Source organism: Lottia gigantea (assembly GCF_000327385.1).
Source record: "Lottia gigantea unplaced genomic scaffold LOTGIsca_85, whole genome shotgun sequence".
Lineage (NCBI taxonomy): Eukaryota > Metazoa > Mollusca > Gastropoda > Lottiidae > Lottia > Lottia gigantea.
The window spans coordinates 956,064-973,979 of NW_008710807.1; the positions used below are offsets into that span (position 1 = coordinate 956,064).

The following is a 17,916-nucleotide window of genomic DNA, read 5'->3' on the forward strand; positions in this document are numbered from 1 at the left end:
TCGCTAAAAAAAAGTTTTGGAATGACAGATATGAAATAAAGTACATTGAAAATTCTTTGATATATCGTCTACTGTTATAAATTTGGTGAATTCTTAGCCTATTAAGAAGTTAGATCGATTTTCTGAAATAAACTTCTTCTGTGAGCCGTGTTGTGTAGGGAAAAACATAAAGTCAAAAGATTTCTATATTTCCATATTTTTGTTTAGCGGAATTTTTTTGTTGAAAAGAAATGGAGTACATTGGAATCACACTTCTGTGGATTTGTTATTATCATTCAACTCAGGGTAAGTACATTATTTATTTTATACAAGGACCATGTAATTCCACTAATTTTGATTGGTTAAATTTTACATGACCCAGAACATGAGACGCATGAAAATTATGTCAATACATAGATGAATAGTGTTGTTACCCACAAAAAAATTACGAAACCAAACAATCAGATTTGCATTTTACTCAGCTTTATGGAGCAACATTTACTGGTAAAGAGTCTGCAATGCCCCCACCCCCGAAAAAAGGGATCGTAATAAACACCATACACCATTGCTCCTCCGGATATATTACTTGGTCCTCTGGATTTATTACTTGCTCCTACAGATATAATACTTGGTCCTCTGGATTTATTACTTGCCCCTCCAGATATATAACTCGCCCTCCGAACAATCAAGTCTGACTACGGACCTGGCACTCGCAATTGTTTAAAGTCATTTAAAGAACATACAGATCCAATATTTTACAGCTTGCTGTCCTACTTGGGCAACTGGAAGTTCCTACAATCCCCATACAGGAAAATGTCATAAAGTTTCTAATGATAAAGAGAGTTGGGCTGCCAGTAGAAGTGCATGTCGGAATCTAGGAGCTGTACTAGGAATCGTCGACACAGTCAATGATACCAACTTTGTTAGAGGACTAAGGTATGAAGAGTTTCTTTATTTCCGGAAATCTATAGATGGTTTTATTTTCTCGGCTGAAATCTATAGATGGTTTTATTTTCTCGGCTGAAATCTATAGATGGTTTTATTTTCTCGGCTGAAATCTATAGATGGTTTTATTTTCTCGGCTGAAATCTATAGATGGTTTTATTTTCTCGGTTAAAATCTATAGATGGTTTTATTTTCTCGGCTGAAATCTATAGATGGTTTTATTTTCTCGGCTGAAATCTATAGATGGTTTTATTTTCTCGGCTGAAATCTATAGATGGTTTTATTTTCTCGGTTAAAATCTATAGATGGTTTTATTTTCTTGGCTGAAATCTATAGATGGTTTTATTTTCTCGGCTGAAATCTATAGATGGTTTTATTTTCTCGGCTGAAATCTATAGATGGTTTTATTTTCTCGGCTGAAATCTATAGATGGTTTTATTTTCACGGCTGAAATCTATAGATGGTTTTATTTTCTCGGCTGAAATCTATAGATGGTTTTATTTTCTCGGTTAAAATCTATAGATGGTTTTATTTTCTCGGCTGAAATCTATAGATGGTTTTATTTTCTCGGCTGAAATCTATAGATGGTTTTATTTTCTCGGCTGAAATCTATAGATGGTTTTATTTTCTCGGCTGAAATCTATAGATGGTTTTATTTTCTCGGCTGAAATCTATAGATGGTTTTATTTTCTTGGCTGAAATCTATAGATGGTTTTATTTTCGCGACTTAAATAATCAACCACAATCAGTGGAATAGCACCAGGCGTTTTTGCATAAAATGCATTCTGCATTCGCCCATACAGCAGTTGTAAAAAGTTTTGATTACCTCTTTACAATCCCTTTAAACCAACACCCATCTTGTTTATAACTGTCTTGTTTACAACTGTCTTGTTTATAACTGTCTTGTTTATAACTGTCTTGTTTATAACTATCTCTATTTATATCTTTACCATGCAGAGGTGGTGATATTTGGATGGGCATCAATGATTTAGAGACGGAAGGCGTGTTTACTCACAATGGAAAGAACATTACTGTTGAGCTTTGGAAGGACGGTCAGCCAAACGGAGACATTTATGATGACGGCCAGGATTGTGTCATAATTGATAGCAACAAAGAATGGCAAGACAAACATTGCGACAAACCCTACCATTTTCTCTGTGAATGGCCTGTAGTGAAAGGTAAGGTTTCATTCATTGTCGATAAAACCACGCCATCTATCAATGAGTAGATGGAACCGTATTTCATTTTATCAAAATAGCTTTGTACTATAACCAATTAAACAAATGTTTTCATCCCGGGTGGGGGGGGGGATGCGTGTGTTCATATTGGCCAGTTTAAAATCACGTGGCATCATGCCCTCATTGCACACAGCAAGACTCAAGTTAATTGAGTATTCAATTATATTATATTTACAGACGAATCCAGTGAAAATTATCACGCATAGTCAGTAAAAGATTGGGGGTTTGTGAATTGACGCCTCTGTTCTTGCAACAATTGCTACATTGTTCACTGCAAGGCGTTTTCTTTTTTACATTAGTCAATTGCAGTATTATTCTTTCAGAGCATTCCACTGATACATTGAAATTTATAAAGTCAGACAACATATCGATATGTAATCATGAAATCATGCCTCCTGGAATCGTCACAGTAAAAGATCTGCTGTTTTGTGCCAACCTGTGTCTTCAATACACTCACTGTGTGAAGTTTGCTTTTATTTCAACTGTTAACAATGCAAATTGTATCTTATATTCTTATGGACTTTCACATAACGAAACTGTACCGAATTATTTTCAGTTATATACTTTACTATAAAACAAAATGGCGCCCTGAGGCCAATCTTCACAATGTCAAATTATTATTACGAATTGTGTTCTTGTACCTTGACTGCAATTGTCATATTTCCTATATCTTAGAAGTTTGTAAATGCATCGATTTGAGTGGATTGAACGCAGATAGGCTGTTAACATTTTGGCTCCGCATGTAATCAGAGACTCTGATTGGTTGTATTGGCTAACGTACAATCCAATACAATCCGTATCGGAAAGGTGACGCAGTTCACAACAGCTTGACATTGTGAAGAAGTCATGGTTTTAATGCCGACAGAGTGCCACGGCCATAGTGCAATCTACACCAAAATGAGGCTGGTCTGGGTAGATTTAAGATACACAAAAGACACTTCTAAAGTTTATTTGTCGTTTCAAAAGTGATGCCTCCATTACCCTACGACCTTGAATACAATATTTAAGAAACTTCCGCTAGATCATGGACGGCATGTGTAGCTGCCCATAAAAAAAAACCATAAATCAGAATCGAGATTTGCTTTTAAATAAATCAGATTGTTATTATGAGGACTAATTAAAAATCATATTTTTGTTGTTTTTGGGGTTTTTTTTTTGATAAAGCCACAGTAAAATAAAGTCATTCAGTCCCAATGCAAACAAATTATATTACTCAAGAAATGAGATAAACCACAGGCGTATTGTAAATTGATCAGTTTCCCCCGATACACACCGGCATTTTGTATCGCGATGTATCGATTTCATCGATATTTCTTGGGAGCACTATCAGCTAATGCGAATTACTTAATACTCTATATGCTCTCAAGTACATCACTTAAGCGTAAAATGGATAAAACAAAAGCAAGCTAGTTTTTTACTCGTTTACATCAATTAAACAAACCTTAAACTTATTTTGTGATGATAAATAAAAAATCTGTTACAATCGGCAGAATTCTAAAGATGCTGTTATGGATTAAGCATACACTTTAAATAACTATAGAAATTTAATGGAAAATAATTCTACATACGTCTTGTATTAAAGATCATGGTTCACCATCTTCGTAGCTCAATCGAACCTTAGTGTCAGACAAGGGAATTGCTAAGCCTAGCTAATATTAGTGTTTTACCAGTTCATCGTCGAAATTTTCACCTTCATAATTATCCGTGTTTGAAAATACAATGACGTCTCACCTTTCATGATTCAGCCATAAATGTAGTACAGTAAAGGACTGGATAATCAAAAATTGGCAGGACTCCGTATTCCCTATACGGACATTATAGACCTTATCAACAAGACAAACAATTTTCGGGTACCCCAATTTTCAGGCAGATGATAAACTGGTGAAAGAAAAAAAGTAAAATTCTTAGTTTAAGATTTTTTGAAGGAATTATGCAATTTTCATATATTTCTCGTACTTCTGTAAGTTCTGAAGACTATTTACATATATTCAAGAATAAAATCAACCCCAGAAAATATCGAACTTTGACCTTAGTGTCTGTATATTCAATGAAAGACTTATAAAACGAAAGTTATGATGTTTCTGAAAATATTTCCACGATTTCCTCTTTTGACTTTATCAAATATTAATGAGAACTTATCACATCGGTCTTTTACAGTTCGATACTATTGATAATATCGGATCGTGTTTCATTACTGTAATGTAACGGATCAATATGGATGATAGATTGTATTGTATATTTCAAAGAACTTTCGCACACAATCAAACATATTTTGTTATATATCGATTACAAATAGTGAGAACAATAATAATAAAACTCGCATGCCTTTAATAATTTATACTAGAAACTTTTTATACTGAAAGGCCAGCGAAACGAAATATACTTAACAGACACTGGCAGTTACATAATAATAATAATAATAATAATAATAATAATAATAATAGTTTATTAAAGATGGGTTCCCTTATTTTCATTTATGAAAATGAAAATGCTAATATTTATATGAATAGAAAGTAGAGGTGTTCTAATGACTTGGAAAAATACCAGTTTGTCTCACATGTCCATAATTAATTCATAATTAGCTAAATAAGAAGAGAATTACTAGCAGAATTCCAATGAGTGACCGATCAAGAAAGGTCAAAAATTCTTTTTTTGTTTATTCAGACTGTACATTCATGGACATTTATGATTGGTTAAAACTCTTATATGCAATAAGAACATAATGATATGATTAAGAATACATGATAATTCATAAGAAACACCAATAAATCAAATAGTTTGCTTAATTTGACACTAAAATAATAAGGAAAACCATCTTTAAGGTAAAGTATTTTGGTCAAAGGCCCATAGTACACTCCATAACAACAATATTACAGCAATATAAACAGGTCCTATATCTGTGTTTCTCTTATGTTTTACATGGACATGCATAACTTATCAAGGATATATTTCTTTGGGATATCTTTCCCTTTCGTTCATTGCTATATTAACAAATTTACACACTTAAATGATTACGGTTTCCTGAGACTTGTGTAGCAATCTTATGGTAGAGTGATCGTGACTAAAATAATATTACATATTCTGTGGTCAATAAACTCATTAAATATTCTTTATGTTGCTTTATAGTTCATTTAACACTGTCTTTTCTTATATAATATATATAGGCATTTGGAAATGAAGATATATTTTAGATATATCCACGGTTTTTTTTTTTTTGTCATTCAGTATATTTATAAATTAATATTTAAATGGTTCGTAAAAGGATGATAAAAAGAACCTCGAAAATAATACAGTTGTTGAAAAAATAAGAAGCAAATAAAAGAAAGATCACTCCGTCTATAACATTAATGGAAAAACCAAAATTCACTTCACAATATCATCATTTTTTAGTTTTCTTCCTTTCAGAAACCAAACGATTCATTCCAGGGTTTAAATAAAATACCACTGCAGGCCAAAATTTATCCTCTAACTTAACAAATAGAACAATTAAAATTTTCTCACACTTTAATGATTTAACACAGATTTCGACGAATCCTAACTTCCTATTTAGGGCTTTTAAGGAGATGTTAACACTTTGACGCTGTCACTACGGCACACCATTTTCGAATACATCACGTGCCGTAATGAAGTCACGCGCCGTGTCGTTAAAATGACGTGTGTTATGACAAAATGTCTACGTCAGTAATGAAAAGAACTTGACCTGATGGGGTCGAGTCTCCTACTGTTTGTTGATAAAAGATTTAACGGTAAAACTGTTGAAGAATTAATTCCGCCATTTTGAAACTAGCAGACGACTTAGGTCTGTGGTGTAAGAATCCCGAGGGGTACAAAATGGCGTCTATTCTACCGCTCTTCACGGGAATTGAAGTACCTATTACCCTCACGGCAGTCTAATTACATGAAGAAGAATGGAAGTGACATGTTCGGGATGAGCTAGGGATTATGTTGTATGTAAACACCCCATGAACTGATCATTGAATCAATTTAATTCTTGTCAAAATACTGGAAACGATTCCACACGACTCCAGTCTGTTGCTGACATCTCCAGAAAATCTTGGAACAACTTATCCATTCTTGAAACATAGTTCCAACTTAGAGGACCAATGCCGCAAGACAGAGAGGACATTTCATTAAGTCGAAACTAAAACGGTATTTTGGAAGAAAAAAAAAAGTGGGTATCTTTCAAAGAGTTCTTTCTTCACGATAGGCCATCCGGAAATTTTTTACAGGCAAACTGGTGAACAATTCATGCGCAATGCAATGCTAAATGGATAGCCTGTTTGTACCTGGAATATTTTGGATTTAATTCTTGAAAACGGAGCTAATTTGATTTCTTTCGCACCTTATTTAACAGTGTTTTAGAAATTCACGAACTGTTTAAAGACAAGGATTTCAATAGTCCACGGTCAAATGTCGTTTTCAGAATACGGAGAATTCTATCAAGAGGACCAAGAAACTTATGAGTTGGAGTCCAATCAGCAATACTCTTTACCCGCAGACGAGAGTTATCCCTCTTGTCAGATACAAGAAAAGGAACTGCCATCATGCGCGTTCGCAAATTATCCAAATATGGAAGAAATGCCAGACGAAGATTGTTATCAAATGAACGTTATCGAACCACATACGTTTCCGAGGTTTGCGTTCACCGGAGAACGAGGTACGGCGAATGTTCGCGAGAGAAAACGAATGCTAAGCATTAATTCAGCCTTTGAAGAATTAAGATGCCATGTTCCTACTTTTCCTTATGAAAAACGACTCTCAAAAATTGACACACTGCGCCTGGCTATAGCCTATATTTCAATGTTAAGAGATATATTACTTAGTGGGGATGATCCTTTAGAGTTTGTTGAATCGTCATTAAACGAGGGTCAAAATAAAGCGGATTGGAATACAAGCGGTAAGTTAAAAATTTCCAATAACTTATTCATAAAACGAAATAATAGCTTTAATTATTTTTTAATCATTTATCTATTTATTTAATTCCTTATTCATTTCTGAATTTATTTATATATTTCATTATTCGCTATTGCATTCTTCAATTCTTCATTTTGATATAAATATTTATTCATTGTTTTTTTTTATATTTTATTTCATTATTTGTGTAGCTATATATGTTACTTTAAATGTTTTTAATTAATTTGATTTGTTATTTCATCATTTGATTAATTTTTCACGTTGTATTTTATTATTTTTTCTATAAGTTGTGTATTTATTTTATTTCAATAATTGCTTATTTTTTCGTTTTGGTATTTTATAAATTGTTAGATTTTTAATACTTTGTTGAGTTATGTCAATAAATATTATCCCAAATAAATAATATAGATACATAAGTTCTTAATAAATACTAAATACATAGTTGTAAATCGGAACATAGCTATTTTGCATTTTTCAACCGAAGCTATTTATTTAAAAAAACAATAAAAAAATTCTTAAATTTAAGAAAAAGTAACAATTCGTCCGTTTTAGTGCGATGAATGTGTCCTCTGAATATTCACAAATTTACAAAAGAATCTATAGTCGATCAGTTATATTTAAAGATAATCGTATTATAACCTTTTTATATTTTTAGATCTAACAGCAAGATTATCGTGGGTAAAATGGGAAAGTCTCGGAGTTCGACGTCGACCATTTTTAGCTAATCTACCTGGGACGGGGGGCCATGGTGGATCGGTCTGTGATGAATAGTAGGTGAGTGACAAAAGTGCGTATGTGTATAAGCTTACTACAAAACTCTCCCCATACAAAATTAAATGAAATGGAATGAATTGAGTTTTACGTCCTTCTTTGATTGGTCTAATGAAGACGGATATAACCATACGCAAATCGGAAATTTGTTTACAAATTAAGTATTGTTGTAAAAAAAAATTGTACAAGTATACAAGCAAGTATTTTTTACAAATCAAGTATTATTTATAAATCAAGTATTATTTACAAATCAAGTATTATGTACGAATCAAGTATTATTTACAAATCAAGTATGATTTACAAACAAGTATTATGTACAAATCAAGTATTATTTACAAATCACGTATTATTTACAAATCAAGTATTATTTACAAATCAAGTATTATTTATAAATTAAGTATTATTTACAAATCAAGTATTATTTTGAAAAGTATTATTTTATTATTTAAATAAAGTATAATTTACACGATAAAGAAAGTATTTTATCATTATTTACACATGTTTTAAGTTCTTGAAATCTTGTTTACAAAATATAATACTTTTTTCCTGAATTCTGGAAAATGAAATATTAACGAATATTATACAGCTATTGTACTTAAAGTATTCGATATTCATATACCCGAATTGTAATCTACAAATTACAATTTACAGATATATTATATATTTTATCATTTCAAATTACGTATTGTTGTTTCTAAAGTATCATTTATAAATATCATTTTAAATTGATACTATTCTTCTTCCCGAAGTTAAATTTACAAAATTTACTTGATTCGATTATTTTTAAGAATTATTTCTTTCGAAGAATAAAAATATAAATATTATTGTTTTCGAGAATTATTTACTAAATAACGTATTGATTTTTAATCATTATCAAATATTGTTTTCAAGTATTATTGTATTGGAATAATTATTTACAAAGAAAGTATAATTTTCCTGATATTGTATTTACAAATAAACCATTTATTTACAAAATTAAATGCCGTTTCATTGTTTTTCACAAATAAAGTATTATATCTAATGTTTATATTGTCTTTGTAGTAAAAAATCCAAGTGTTTGGTGAAATAATTAAGAGATGATCTCCGTGCAAATTACAATGTTTCATCTAATTTGTCTCCATATGTTAGTCTCTGCATCTAATCATACAGCCTGGCGGCATTAGGCACTTGAGTTTTCTCACTGGGCTACCATTTTGAACGTCGTCTGCAAATTTCAAAATGGCGGGATTTACTCCATCACAACTTTACAGTTAAATCTATTATGCACTAACAGCTGGAGGAGGTTCGATCAATTCAGATCAAGTATAGTCCATATGTTGTATTGATAACGGATAAGGGTAAAGTGTAATTCTGGCCACAAATGTATAATGATCTTGAAACTTCAAAAGAGAGAATTAAAGAGAATACGTCGATTTTCCTGTCAAAGGCACTTATCGTGGCGTCAGATTTATTTTAGAGTTGGTCAACGAAATCAGAAATTTTACGTTATTCGCTTCCAAGAAGAAAATATGTTACATGTTTATGCCTAGTTTCTTCGACACCAAATCCACAATACTCCTTCGCTGATTTTTCTTTACAGTCCTCTGTCCCCACTTAAAATCTTAATGATAAAAAGGAACGAGGGGAAGTAACTCCAATTTACTTCAGACCACAAAACAATGCCATCCAACGTATATGTGATATGAAGCTGCTTGATTCGCCCAGCATTCAGACTTTAATCTTTGGATGTTTTTGTGCAACCACAAAAACTAAACTAGATTTGAAACAGGCTTCTAACCGTGTTCATCTTCATTGCAGCAAGGGGAGAGAACAATGTTATAATTCAGACCACAAAAGGATTGAGTTCATTGTCCGTTATTGAACGATATCCACAGGCACAAAATATAACCTCTTATGTTCTCAAGTTCATTGGAGCAAGGGAGAGAACAATGTTATAATTCAGACCACAAAAGGATTGAGATCATTGTCCGTTATTGAACTATATCCACAGGCACAAAATATAACCGCTTATGTTCTCAGGTTCATCGGAGCAAGGGGAGAGAACAATATTATAATTCAGACCACAAAAGGATTGAGTTCATTATCCCTTATTGAACGATATCCACAGGCACAAAATGCTCTCAGATGGGAGAGAGTCTGTGCTTCTCAATCTCGCCCAAACGAGAGTTGCGATCTGCTACCCCTATTCATATTTGCCACAGTGAAAAAAGAACTTCCCCACAGTAAAATGGTCAATACATCGATTGGGTAAACACAAGGTGCAACTACATCCAATAAAAACTATCTTAGTAGCCTAACCTACGGAGAAACCAATACATTGATATTTTGTACAAACGGTCTATCGTGAAAGTTTCGCCAGCGCGCTACAACGTATTACGGTGTTTGATGGTGGCCAGTGTTTTCCGGCATTGTCCGAATTGTCCCGTGATCACATGATTCTCATAGTTCAAAAAATCAAAGACTTCGTTTGATAAGAATTCGAAATGATAATAAAACCCATTAAAGGCATCAGAAGGCACAAAAATCCGTTCCATTCATTACCGAGATAGATTCAGCTTTACGGAAACTGCCGAGATTTACCGAATACTATCAAATGGCATACCGTGAAAGTTCCGCTAGCGCTTGGAAACTGCTGATGATTGCTGAATGGAATAATATTAGTCATTTGGTAACGGATCTTACATGTGACATATTTTCCTCTTTGAAGCGAATTACGTAAAATTTATGATTTCTTTGATATGGTTCAGAAAACGAAAATAAAAATAGGGCTTGCTATCAATTATTGAAAAACGATTCTATTATAAATACCATCATTACAATAAGATTGATAATGATATTCTTATGGATTTATGGTTGCAGGTAAACGACGGTATCGTAAATACATACTTGAAAGTGTATCGATGAACCACATTGTTTGTTACTATTGATAATTGGTTGACCCTGTATTAAAGGGGGATTTACCTCAAATTATGATTCCGTGGAAACCCGACTTTGTCATTCACTTCTCTCGCGAATGCGTCTTATACCATAACATCTTTAGGCACTTTTCTAGGTTTGAAATTCTGTTTGCGGATACCTTACTTTTTCATTCACTTCTCTCATGGCTGACCCGGTCTTCAAAACGTCAAACTATGTTACAAACTGCGTCTAATGCCTAGACATCATTAAACACTTTTCTTGTATCACAAAAAGTTTGTTAATGCATCGATTTGATTCGATTGTATGCTAGCGAATGCAGCCAATCAGAGCCCTTGGCAGAAGTTCTGTAAACAGTATGGCTACTCATGTAATCGAGGGCTCGATTGTTAGGTAGAGTGTCCAGTGATGTCAAGGTATTAGACAAAGGTCGTAATACCTTATGATGGGATGATCTAGGACGGCAATTTGACTAAATTCTGGTCTACCTATTGCTTCTATCGGCTTGATATCTTCACAATGTCAAGCCATTACGACGGCTTATACCTTGACATCGTGAAGATGGGGTATTGAATAATGGATTTATGACTTGTTGAACTAATACTGAAATACCTAGAATGACATCCTTTAATAGCGATATTCAAACTCATGCCTTAAGCTATACACAATCAACAATACCACACGATGCTAGCAGTCCGATATCAGGGGTCGTTAAACTAAGATGAGTCCTTTTCCTTGGATTTTCGTTACTTTTCTTGGTAAGTATCAGTTAAATGTATAATGGAATAAAATGGAATGGAGCTTTACGTCTTATTTTGCTGTAGTAGTTCTGGTTTACGATTAAACCATTTGCCGCGGCATTAGTATTGTTCTTGTCTTCTGGAGAAAAACGCAAAAATAACAAACCCTTTTTTTGGAGGGAAGGGGGAGGGGGGGGGTGCTCGATATTATTGTTTATTTTCAGTTGTTTTTTATGTTTTTAACAAGATCGTTTGGTATTTTGACACAGAAAATACACAGAAGTTCCATATATTTTGTTTTGTTCTAAACTAACGGTTTACAATTGATATTTCAGTCACCAAAATCGACCCCGTCCTGTCTAGGTGTCATAACTATTACCCAATGGAGTGAGCCACAGAAAATACACGTTAATAATATTGTTCAACATTTTATATTTCAGTGTTCTGTAATCAGATTGGCACCGTGCTAGCTGGAATGCTCGAGTATATTGATTATAATCCATGCCCCATTGGTGCCGAGTATTACTATGATAATGATAAGTGTTATGTTGTTCGCAATAAAGCGGTGATCTGGAATATCGCTGAACGGAACTGCAAGAATATGGGAGGTTTATTAGCTATTATTGATGATGAATACGAGCAGCACCTCATCGAATCCATTACAGGGTAGGTATTCGCTTCTTGTCAAACGGCATGTTCACAATGTCAATATCTCATACCTTGACATCATTAAGCACTTTACTTTTTTTGAGTATTCGCCTCTCGTCAAACCACATCTTCATAATGTCAAGGTATTACGAATTTTGTCTTATACCTTGACTTCATTAAGCATTTTTCTTGTATGAAAGTAGTATGACGCGTGTCGGCCATCTTCACAATGTCAAACTACCACGAATTCTGTCTGATACCTTGACAACATTAAGCATTTTTCTTGTATCACGGAAATTTGTTAATTCGATTGTACGCTTGCGAATAGAGCCAATCAAAGCTCAATAAATGAGCAGGAACATTGTTTACAGTCTTTCTTTCGAGGTCTCTGATTGGCTGTATTCGCTAGCATACAATCCAATCAAATCGAGGCATTTACAATCTTCAATGATACATAAAGACAAGCAACTGTTTTAGTGGCATTGCAGGAACCGCAGGCGTCTGAATGAAATTGAGTTCATGCAAATTGATGCTATCTGTGTCCCCGATACACACAAAATAAGACAGCCTCTTTATCCGTTTTAGTATGAAATTTATTCACGCACCTGTTGAATTCCAGATCTTACAAATATTGGATTGGACCGAACGACCGGGAAAAGTCTCGTGTGTATGTAAATCCTGATGGTACAACACCTACCTATTTTAAATGGGATGATACCAGTAATGGTCAACCTAATGATGATATTGTCCTTAACGACCAAGGCTGTGTTTGTTTGACTAAAGCTAAATATTGGCACGATGAAGAATGTTATTATCCCGAACGTTATGTATGTCAGTTAGTTGAGCCACGTAAGTTTCATGCAATCAAGTTTCACTGTGACAGGTGTACCTCTTTTACTCATTATGTCATGTCATGTCATGTCATTGTGTCACGCTCGCACGTGGTCATTTTAAGTTTTGTTTTGTAGTTTTACACACGAACAATTGGTAAAGGCTAAATTTTAACGAACGTGCCAAAAATGTTACATCCATTTTAATTTGGTTATTCGCTTTGACATGTTTCGGGAGTGTTTCGGATATAAAATCCAAAACAGGACAGCAAGTGTTAGGCATGGATGTAAACTTTTCAATACAGGGCCTGATATACCCACAGTTGGCCAACTTACTGAAATATTTTTGTTTTTGCAGGTAATTTCTTGCAGTTAACTTTTATACATTTGAAAGAATTGGAATTTATTGACGGTGATACGTTTACGTTTCATACCACTATTAGCAAGATCAAGTGCCAAGTTCTGTGCGTGTCGTATCAGATATGCATAGGCTATTTGTGGGATACATTTGCCGAAAACGACAATTGCCAACTAATAAGTCCGTCAATAGGTAGTAATCTCACTGCCTACCCGGATGAAATGATGTATGAGGTGGTCGAACGATGACACTTAAGTAATTCGTAAGGGGAGATTAATATCTATAAAAAAAATAGGCCTACAAAATCAAGGCCTCTATATACAAGATATATCGACATAACACGGTACGACACGACAAAAAATTAGAAACAATATAAACTGCATAGACTATACAAACTGGGTACGGTACGACACAACACTGTACGACATTCTTTGTCGTGTCGTTCTATGTCGTACCGAGTCGTATTGTGTTGTGTCGTATCTGCTGTAGAAAGCCCTTAAGTTATGGTTTAATATTTTCCGAAGATAGTGATGAAACTTATTTTCCTGATATTTATGTGTTTTATATGTCAAAAGAAATGGAGCGTTTAAATAATGATGCCTTCTTATGCAATATTTGTAGTGTTTGTTATGTTGAGCATCAATGACGGGTGTGGCGCAAGGCAAGGTATGCTTACTCTTTTCAACACCTGATACCACTTTTCATTATGAAATATTTCCTCACTTATGATTGATATACTTCCTCATGTTAAACGTTCATTAGCTGCTATCATTGTTTCGCCAATATGTTGTTTTGGCTTTCGGGTTTCGTTTTGCGGTTCGGATCGTTAGAACTTTTTTTATTTATCCTTCAGAAAAGCACTGTTAAAGTATTGATTGTACAGAATTACGTCTAAGGTAAAGTGGAAATAAAAATAATGACTTATATTTACAAAAAGTGAACGGTGTGAGATTACGTCATCCGGATTCTATTGTGTCTATCATTCGACATCGTTCACAACACCGGTATCCTGATGGTGCTTCTCGTTTGAGGAGTCCACAACTATACAACTATTGCTCTCGATTTTGTCTTGCTTCGGACAAGATTTTTGGTTATTGGAATTGTTTTGCTTGTTCTTATTTTTTAGACCCTCGCCTTTATATTGTTAGTGTTGGCTTTTATTTACTAATCCGTAAATCTTGTCAGGATCAAAATTCGGATTATTTGATACAGCATCCCCGTAGAATGTATTTGAATTGTAATCCGGATCTCTATCAGTCCACGAATCCGGCTTGTTAACGACCCCATAATCCATGCTGGCGTTGAAGTTTCGATAGATGTTTTCTGGCGTGTCTTCAATGGGATCTGCGTCATAAGAACTATCAAAATCTTGATCTCCAATTGTCCAATCATATTTGAGTGATGATGGGCGCTGAGCAATAGAGTAGTCGTTGTTAGCTGGAAATCCATCATGTTCTTTAGCTAATGACCTGATAGGACCTGAATAGAAAAATAAATCATATTACCTTATTTAAACAGACACGTTCGTCGTCCATGTGACCAATTGTTCCTTAATATCAGAAACCGTATTTTCTTTAGCTGAGCTAATCAGTAATAGTGTTTACAGCTCACCGTCAAAATTCCATGTGTGTCCAGAATTATTAGCGAATAAAAGTTAAAATGACAACTCGTCTTTTATTGATACTACGCCAAACCACGCCCCCATTTGTAATAATTCGAGACCATGTCAAAACCCGTATTCGGGATACGATGTTAATAAGACCATGCCAAAACACGTATTCGAGATACGATGTCAATAAGACCATGTCGAAACACGTATTCGGGATACGATGTTAATAAGACCATGTCGAAACTTGTATTCGGGATACGATGTTAATAAGACCATGTCAAAACACGTATTCAGAATACAATGTTAATCAGACCATGTCAAAACACGTATTCGGGATACGATGTTATATGACCATGTCGAAACACGTATTCGAGATACGATGTCAATAAGACCATGTCGAAACTTGTATTCGGGATACGATGTTAATAAGACCATGTCAAAACACGTATTCAGAATACGATGTTAATCAGACCATGTCAAACCCGTATTCGGGATACGATGTTAATAAGACCATGTCAAAACTCGTATTCGGAATACAATGTTAATAAGACCATGTCAAAACTCGTATTCGGAATACGATTGGACAATCATGTCTAATCTTTAATCCCTATTCAGCCCCTTCACCCAATGATTTGTAGAAAGGCCGCTAAATTGACCATAGAAAAACACCAACCTTGAGCTTGATCTACGTTTGGTTTATTATGCATATACATCCCGATTATCATTGTGAAAAACAGAACCATGGCCGCAACAGAACTGCATACAGTTATTAGCATAATCGTCGTGTCATCTAAGGCGGATTGGTCAGACATGGGTGGCAAATCTGAAACTAAACGTTAGAGATATTTGTTAAAGGGACTGTTCCCAAACGTTTAGCCCTCTGTACCACTTTCTATATTCAAACTATGCAAATAGCAAAAGTCTTGAATCGTAGGCAAAAAAATGCTTCTCGGGTACCCTCTGTGCTGGTTGCTTGTATCCCCGGGCTTCCCAGAGGTTCATAGCACCGAGGTTGGGATACATTTAAATTTATAAAATATCTGAATAAAAATTGTATTTCATCGAAAAGTAAAGTCAATCAAAATCATCGAAAAATTTAATATTGAATTTTCATTCTTGAATTTGTCAGTATGCTATCCTACTAACCATTTCTTACAACTCTTATGTGAAGAGATTTTGTGTTTGACAATCGACCATAAACCCCTACACAACTCCATTGTATTGTCGTTGAAAAATCTTCAGCCTTCACAACCGTTAACTTCAAGACATAACCAGAGCCAAAAGATTTTGCTGTACATCTGTAGTCCGATCTTTTGACATCATTCTCGAAATGACATGGTTTACCACGATTTGAAGCAATATAATTTTTGTTCTTCCTCAACCAAACTGACTTATACTTATAATTTGTCGGACAAGTAATACTGTAAGTTTCTTCTGCCCACACGGTGGTACGGTCTGCTCGGATTGTCAAATGTTCTGAAACGGAAACGCAAAGTTATAAAATTTCTAAGCCGAACATGGTTACTCGTACATATTACAGATTTATAGAATATTGGCTATCGTGGGTCACACAGACCAGGTACGTCTCTTTGACTAAATTTATTTTTCGAATTTTTTCGTTGTTGGAAATGCAGAAGAAAATGTTGCATATTTACATAAATGTTACCAATGCATGCCACTTTACAGCTATAGAATAGGATGTCACCAAACAGTGTGCAATCGAGGAGAAAATGCATTTAACTACTCTATTTTCGATATCGATAAAAGAAACAAACTTGCCTTCTACAGTGCCCTGTATCCATAAAACCATCAGAACGCAAGTAAAAATACGCGAATACATCATTTCAACTGTCCCCAGAATTTGCAATTGTTAAAATAAAAAGTGATGCCCCACTTCCCTGTTGTATATGTTTAAGAGGAACATGAAATAAAATATAATATCCGCCATTTGATTCAGGAAGGCTGAGTATTATCATTGTATACAGTATAACAGGAAATCAACTGCAATTCAAATTACAGTGGCTTGGTTTCAGTCACAAAAGGCGTACCACGCTCTGCAACATATCACGGGTAGGTATCTAATGGCAAAAGGTGTTTGTCGGTATTTAATTTATAAACCTCTAGTGACTTCATCACATTGTTACGATGAGATTTTGAATCTCATAAACGAGGGATAGTATATATTCATTCTCAAGAAGACTTGATTTCATATATACATATATATTAAATTTGAATCAAGAAGTCCTTAACAAATCTAGCTCAATGGTCGTCAGTTGATTGACCACGTTTGTAGATACGAGTTGCACCCCTTTGCCAGAAAACGTTTCTTGGCAGAGAATGTTTTGAATTTATTAACAAAGATTACGTTGGTTACGCTTGATTTGTGAGTTCTGAGCGTTCGGGGATTAGGATGAACGCTTTGTATCTATGCCGAAAAAAGTAGTTGGTCCAGACAAATTTCAAAATGGCGGAGAAAGAATTATGACGGGACAATTTTTTTTGATGAGACACTTACTTCTTCCGAGCGGGACAGTCGGAACATGTTCAGAACCCTCGATCGACATTTCTTCTTCACGGAATCCTCTAGCAAGGGACACGCGGTTTCCCCAGTACGTTGTATAGATTTAGGGTTTCGTTTTGTAGTTTTGATCGTTAATCGTTAATACTTGTTTTTTTTTATATTTATTTATTTATTATACAAATACAAGTTCGTTCTATATTGGTTACCGGGACAGTATAAGTACATTCGATCTATATACATATCAATATATCTGTTAAAAAAACTTCGTGGCCACATGTGTTCGGCGAGGTAACGGTCGATTTATTTTATGAACTTTACAGATAATATCTTAAGCTGGCAACATTTGGGAGTTCATATTTCAATCTGTAAGATGTGAATATTGGAAAACTATTGATCATCAAGCATAAAAACTATTTTTCATAGTTAGTTGAAAAATCACTCACAATT

The 17,916-nt window shown here is 34.3% G+C and overlaps 4 protein-coding genes across 4 annotated transcripts; 3 read left to right on the forward strand and 1 right to left on the reverse strand.

Moving 5' to 3' along the window:
* Positions 1-230: 230 nt before the first annotated feature.
* Positions 231-2,368, forward strand: LOTGIDRAFT_169457 (hypothetical protein; the record flags this gene model as incomplete). Its single annotated transcript, XM_009067739.1, has 4 exons — positions 231-285; positions 741-915; positions 1,882-2,102; positions 2,340-2,368. 4 exons carry the CDS (start codon positions 231-233, stop codon positions 2,366-2,368), a joined length of 480 nt encoding a protein of 159 aa, XP_009065987.1.
* A 4,444-nt stretch (positions 2,369-6,812) lies between these two features.
* Positions 6,813-7,778, forward strand: LOTGIDRAFT_79113 (hypothetical protein; the record flags this gene model as incomplete). Its single annotated transcript, XM_009067672.1, has 2 exons — positions 6,813-7,059; positions 7,732-7,778. Coding segments are annotated over 2 exons (294 nt in total), but the record flags the coding sequence as incomplete, so codon positions are not given.
* A 3,706-nt stretch (positions 7,779-11,484) lies between these two features.
* LOTGIDRAFT_169459 (hypothetical protein) lies at positions 11,485-13,587 on the forward strand (the record flags this gene model as incomplete). The annotated part of the gene is made up of 4 exons (XM_009067740.1): positions 11,485-11,521; positions 11,944-12,169; positions 12,771-13,000; positions 13,340-13,587. The coding sequence occupies 4 exons, from the start codon at positions 11,485-11,487 to the stop codon at positions 13,585-13,587; spliced, it is 741 nt and encodes a 246-aa protein (XP_009065988.1).
* A 661-nt stretch (positions 13,588-14,248) lies between these two features.
* LOTGIDRAFT_236701 (hypothetical protein) lies at positions 14,249-17,512 on the reverse strand (the record flags this gene model as incomplete). Its single annotated transcript, XM_009067741.1, has 4 exons — positions 14,249-14,818; positions 15,622-15,777; positions 16,095-16,424; positions 17,464-17,512. 4 exons carry the CDS (start codon positions 17,510-17,512, stop codon positions 14,484-14,486), a joined length of 870 nt encoding a protein of 289 aa, XP_009065989.1. The 3' UTR covers positions 14,249-14,483.
* Between the last annotated feature and the right edge of the window lie 404 nt (positions 17,513-17,916).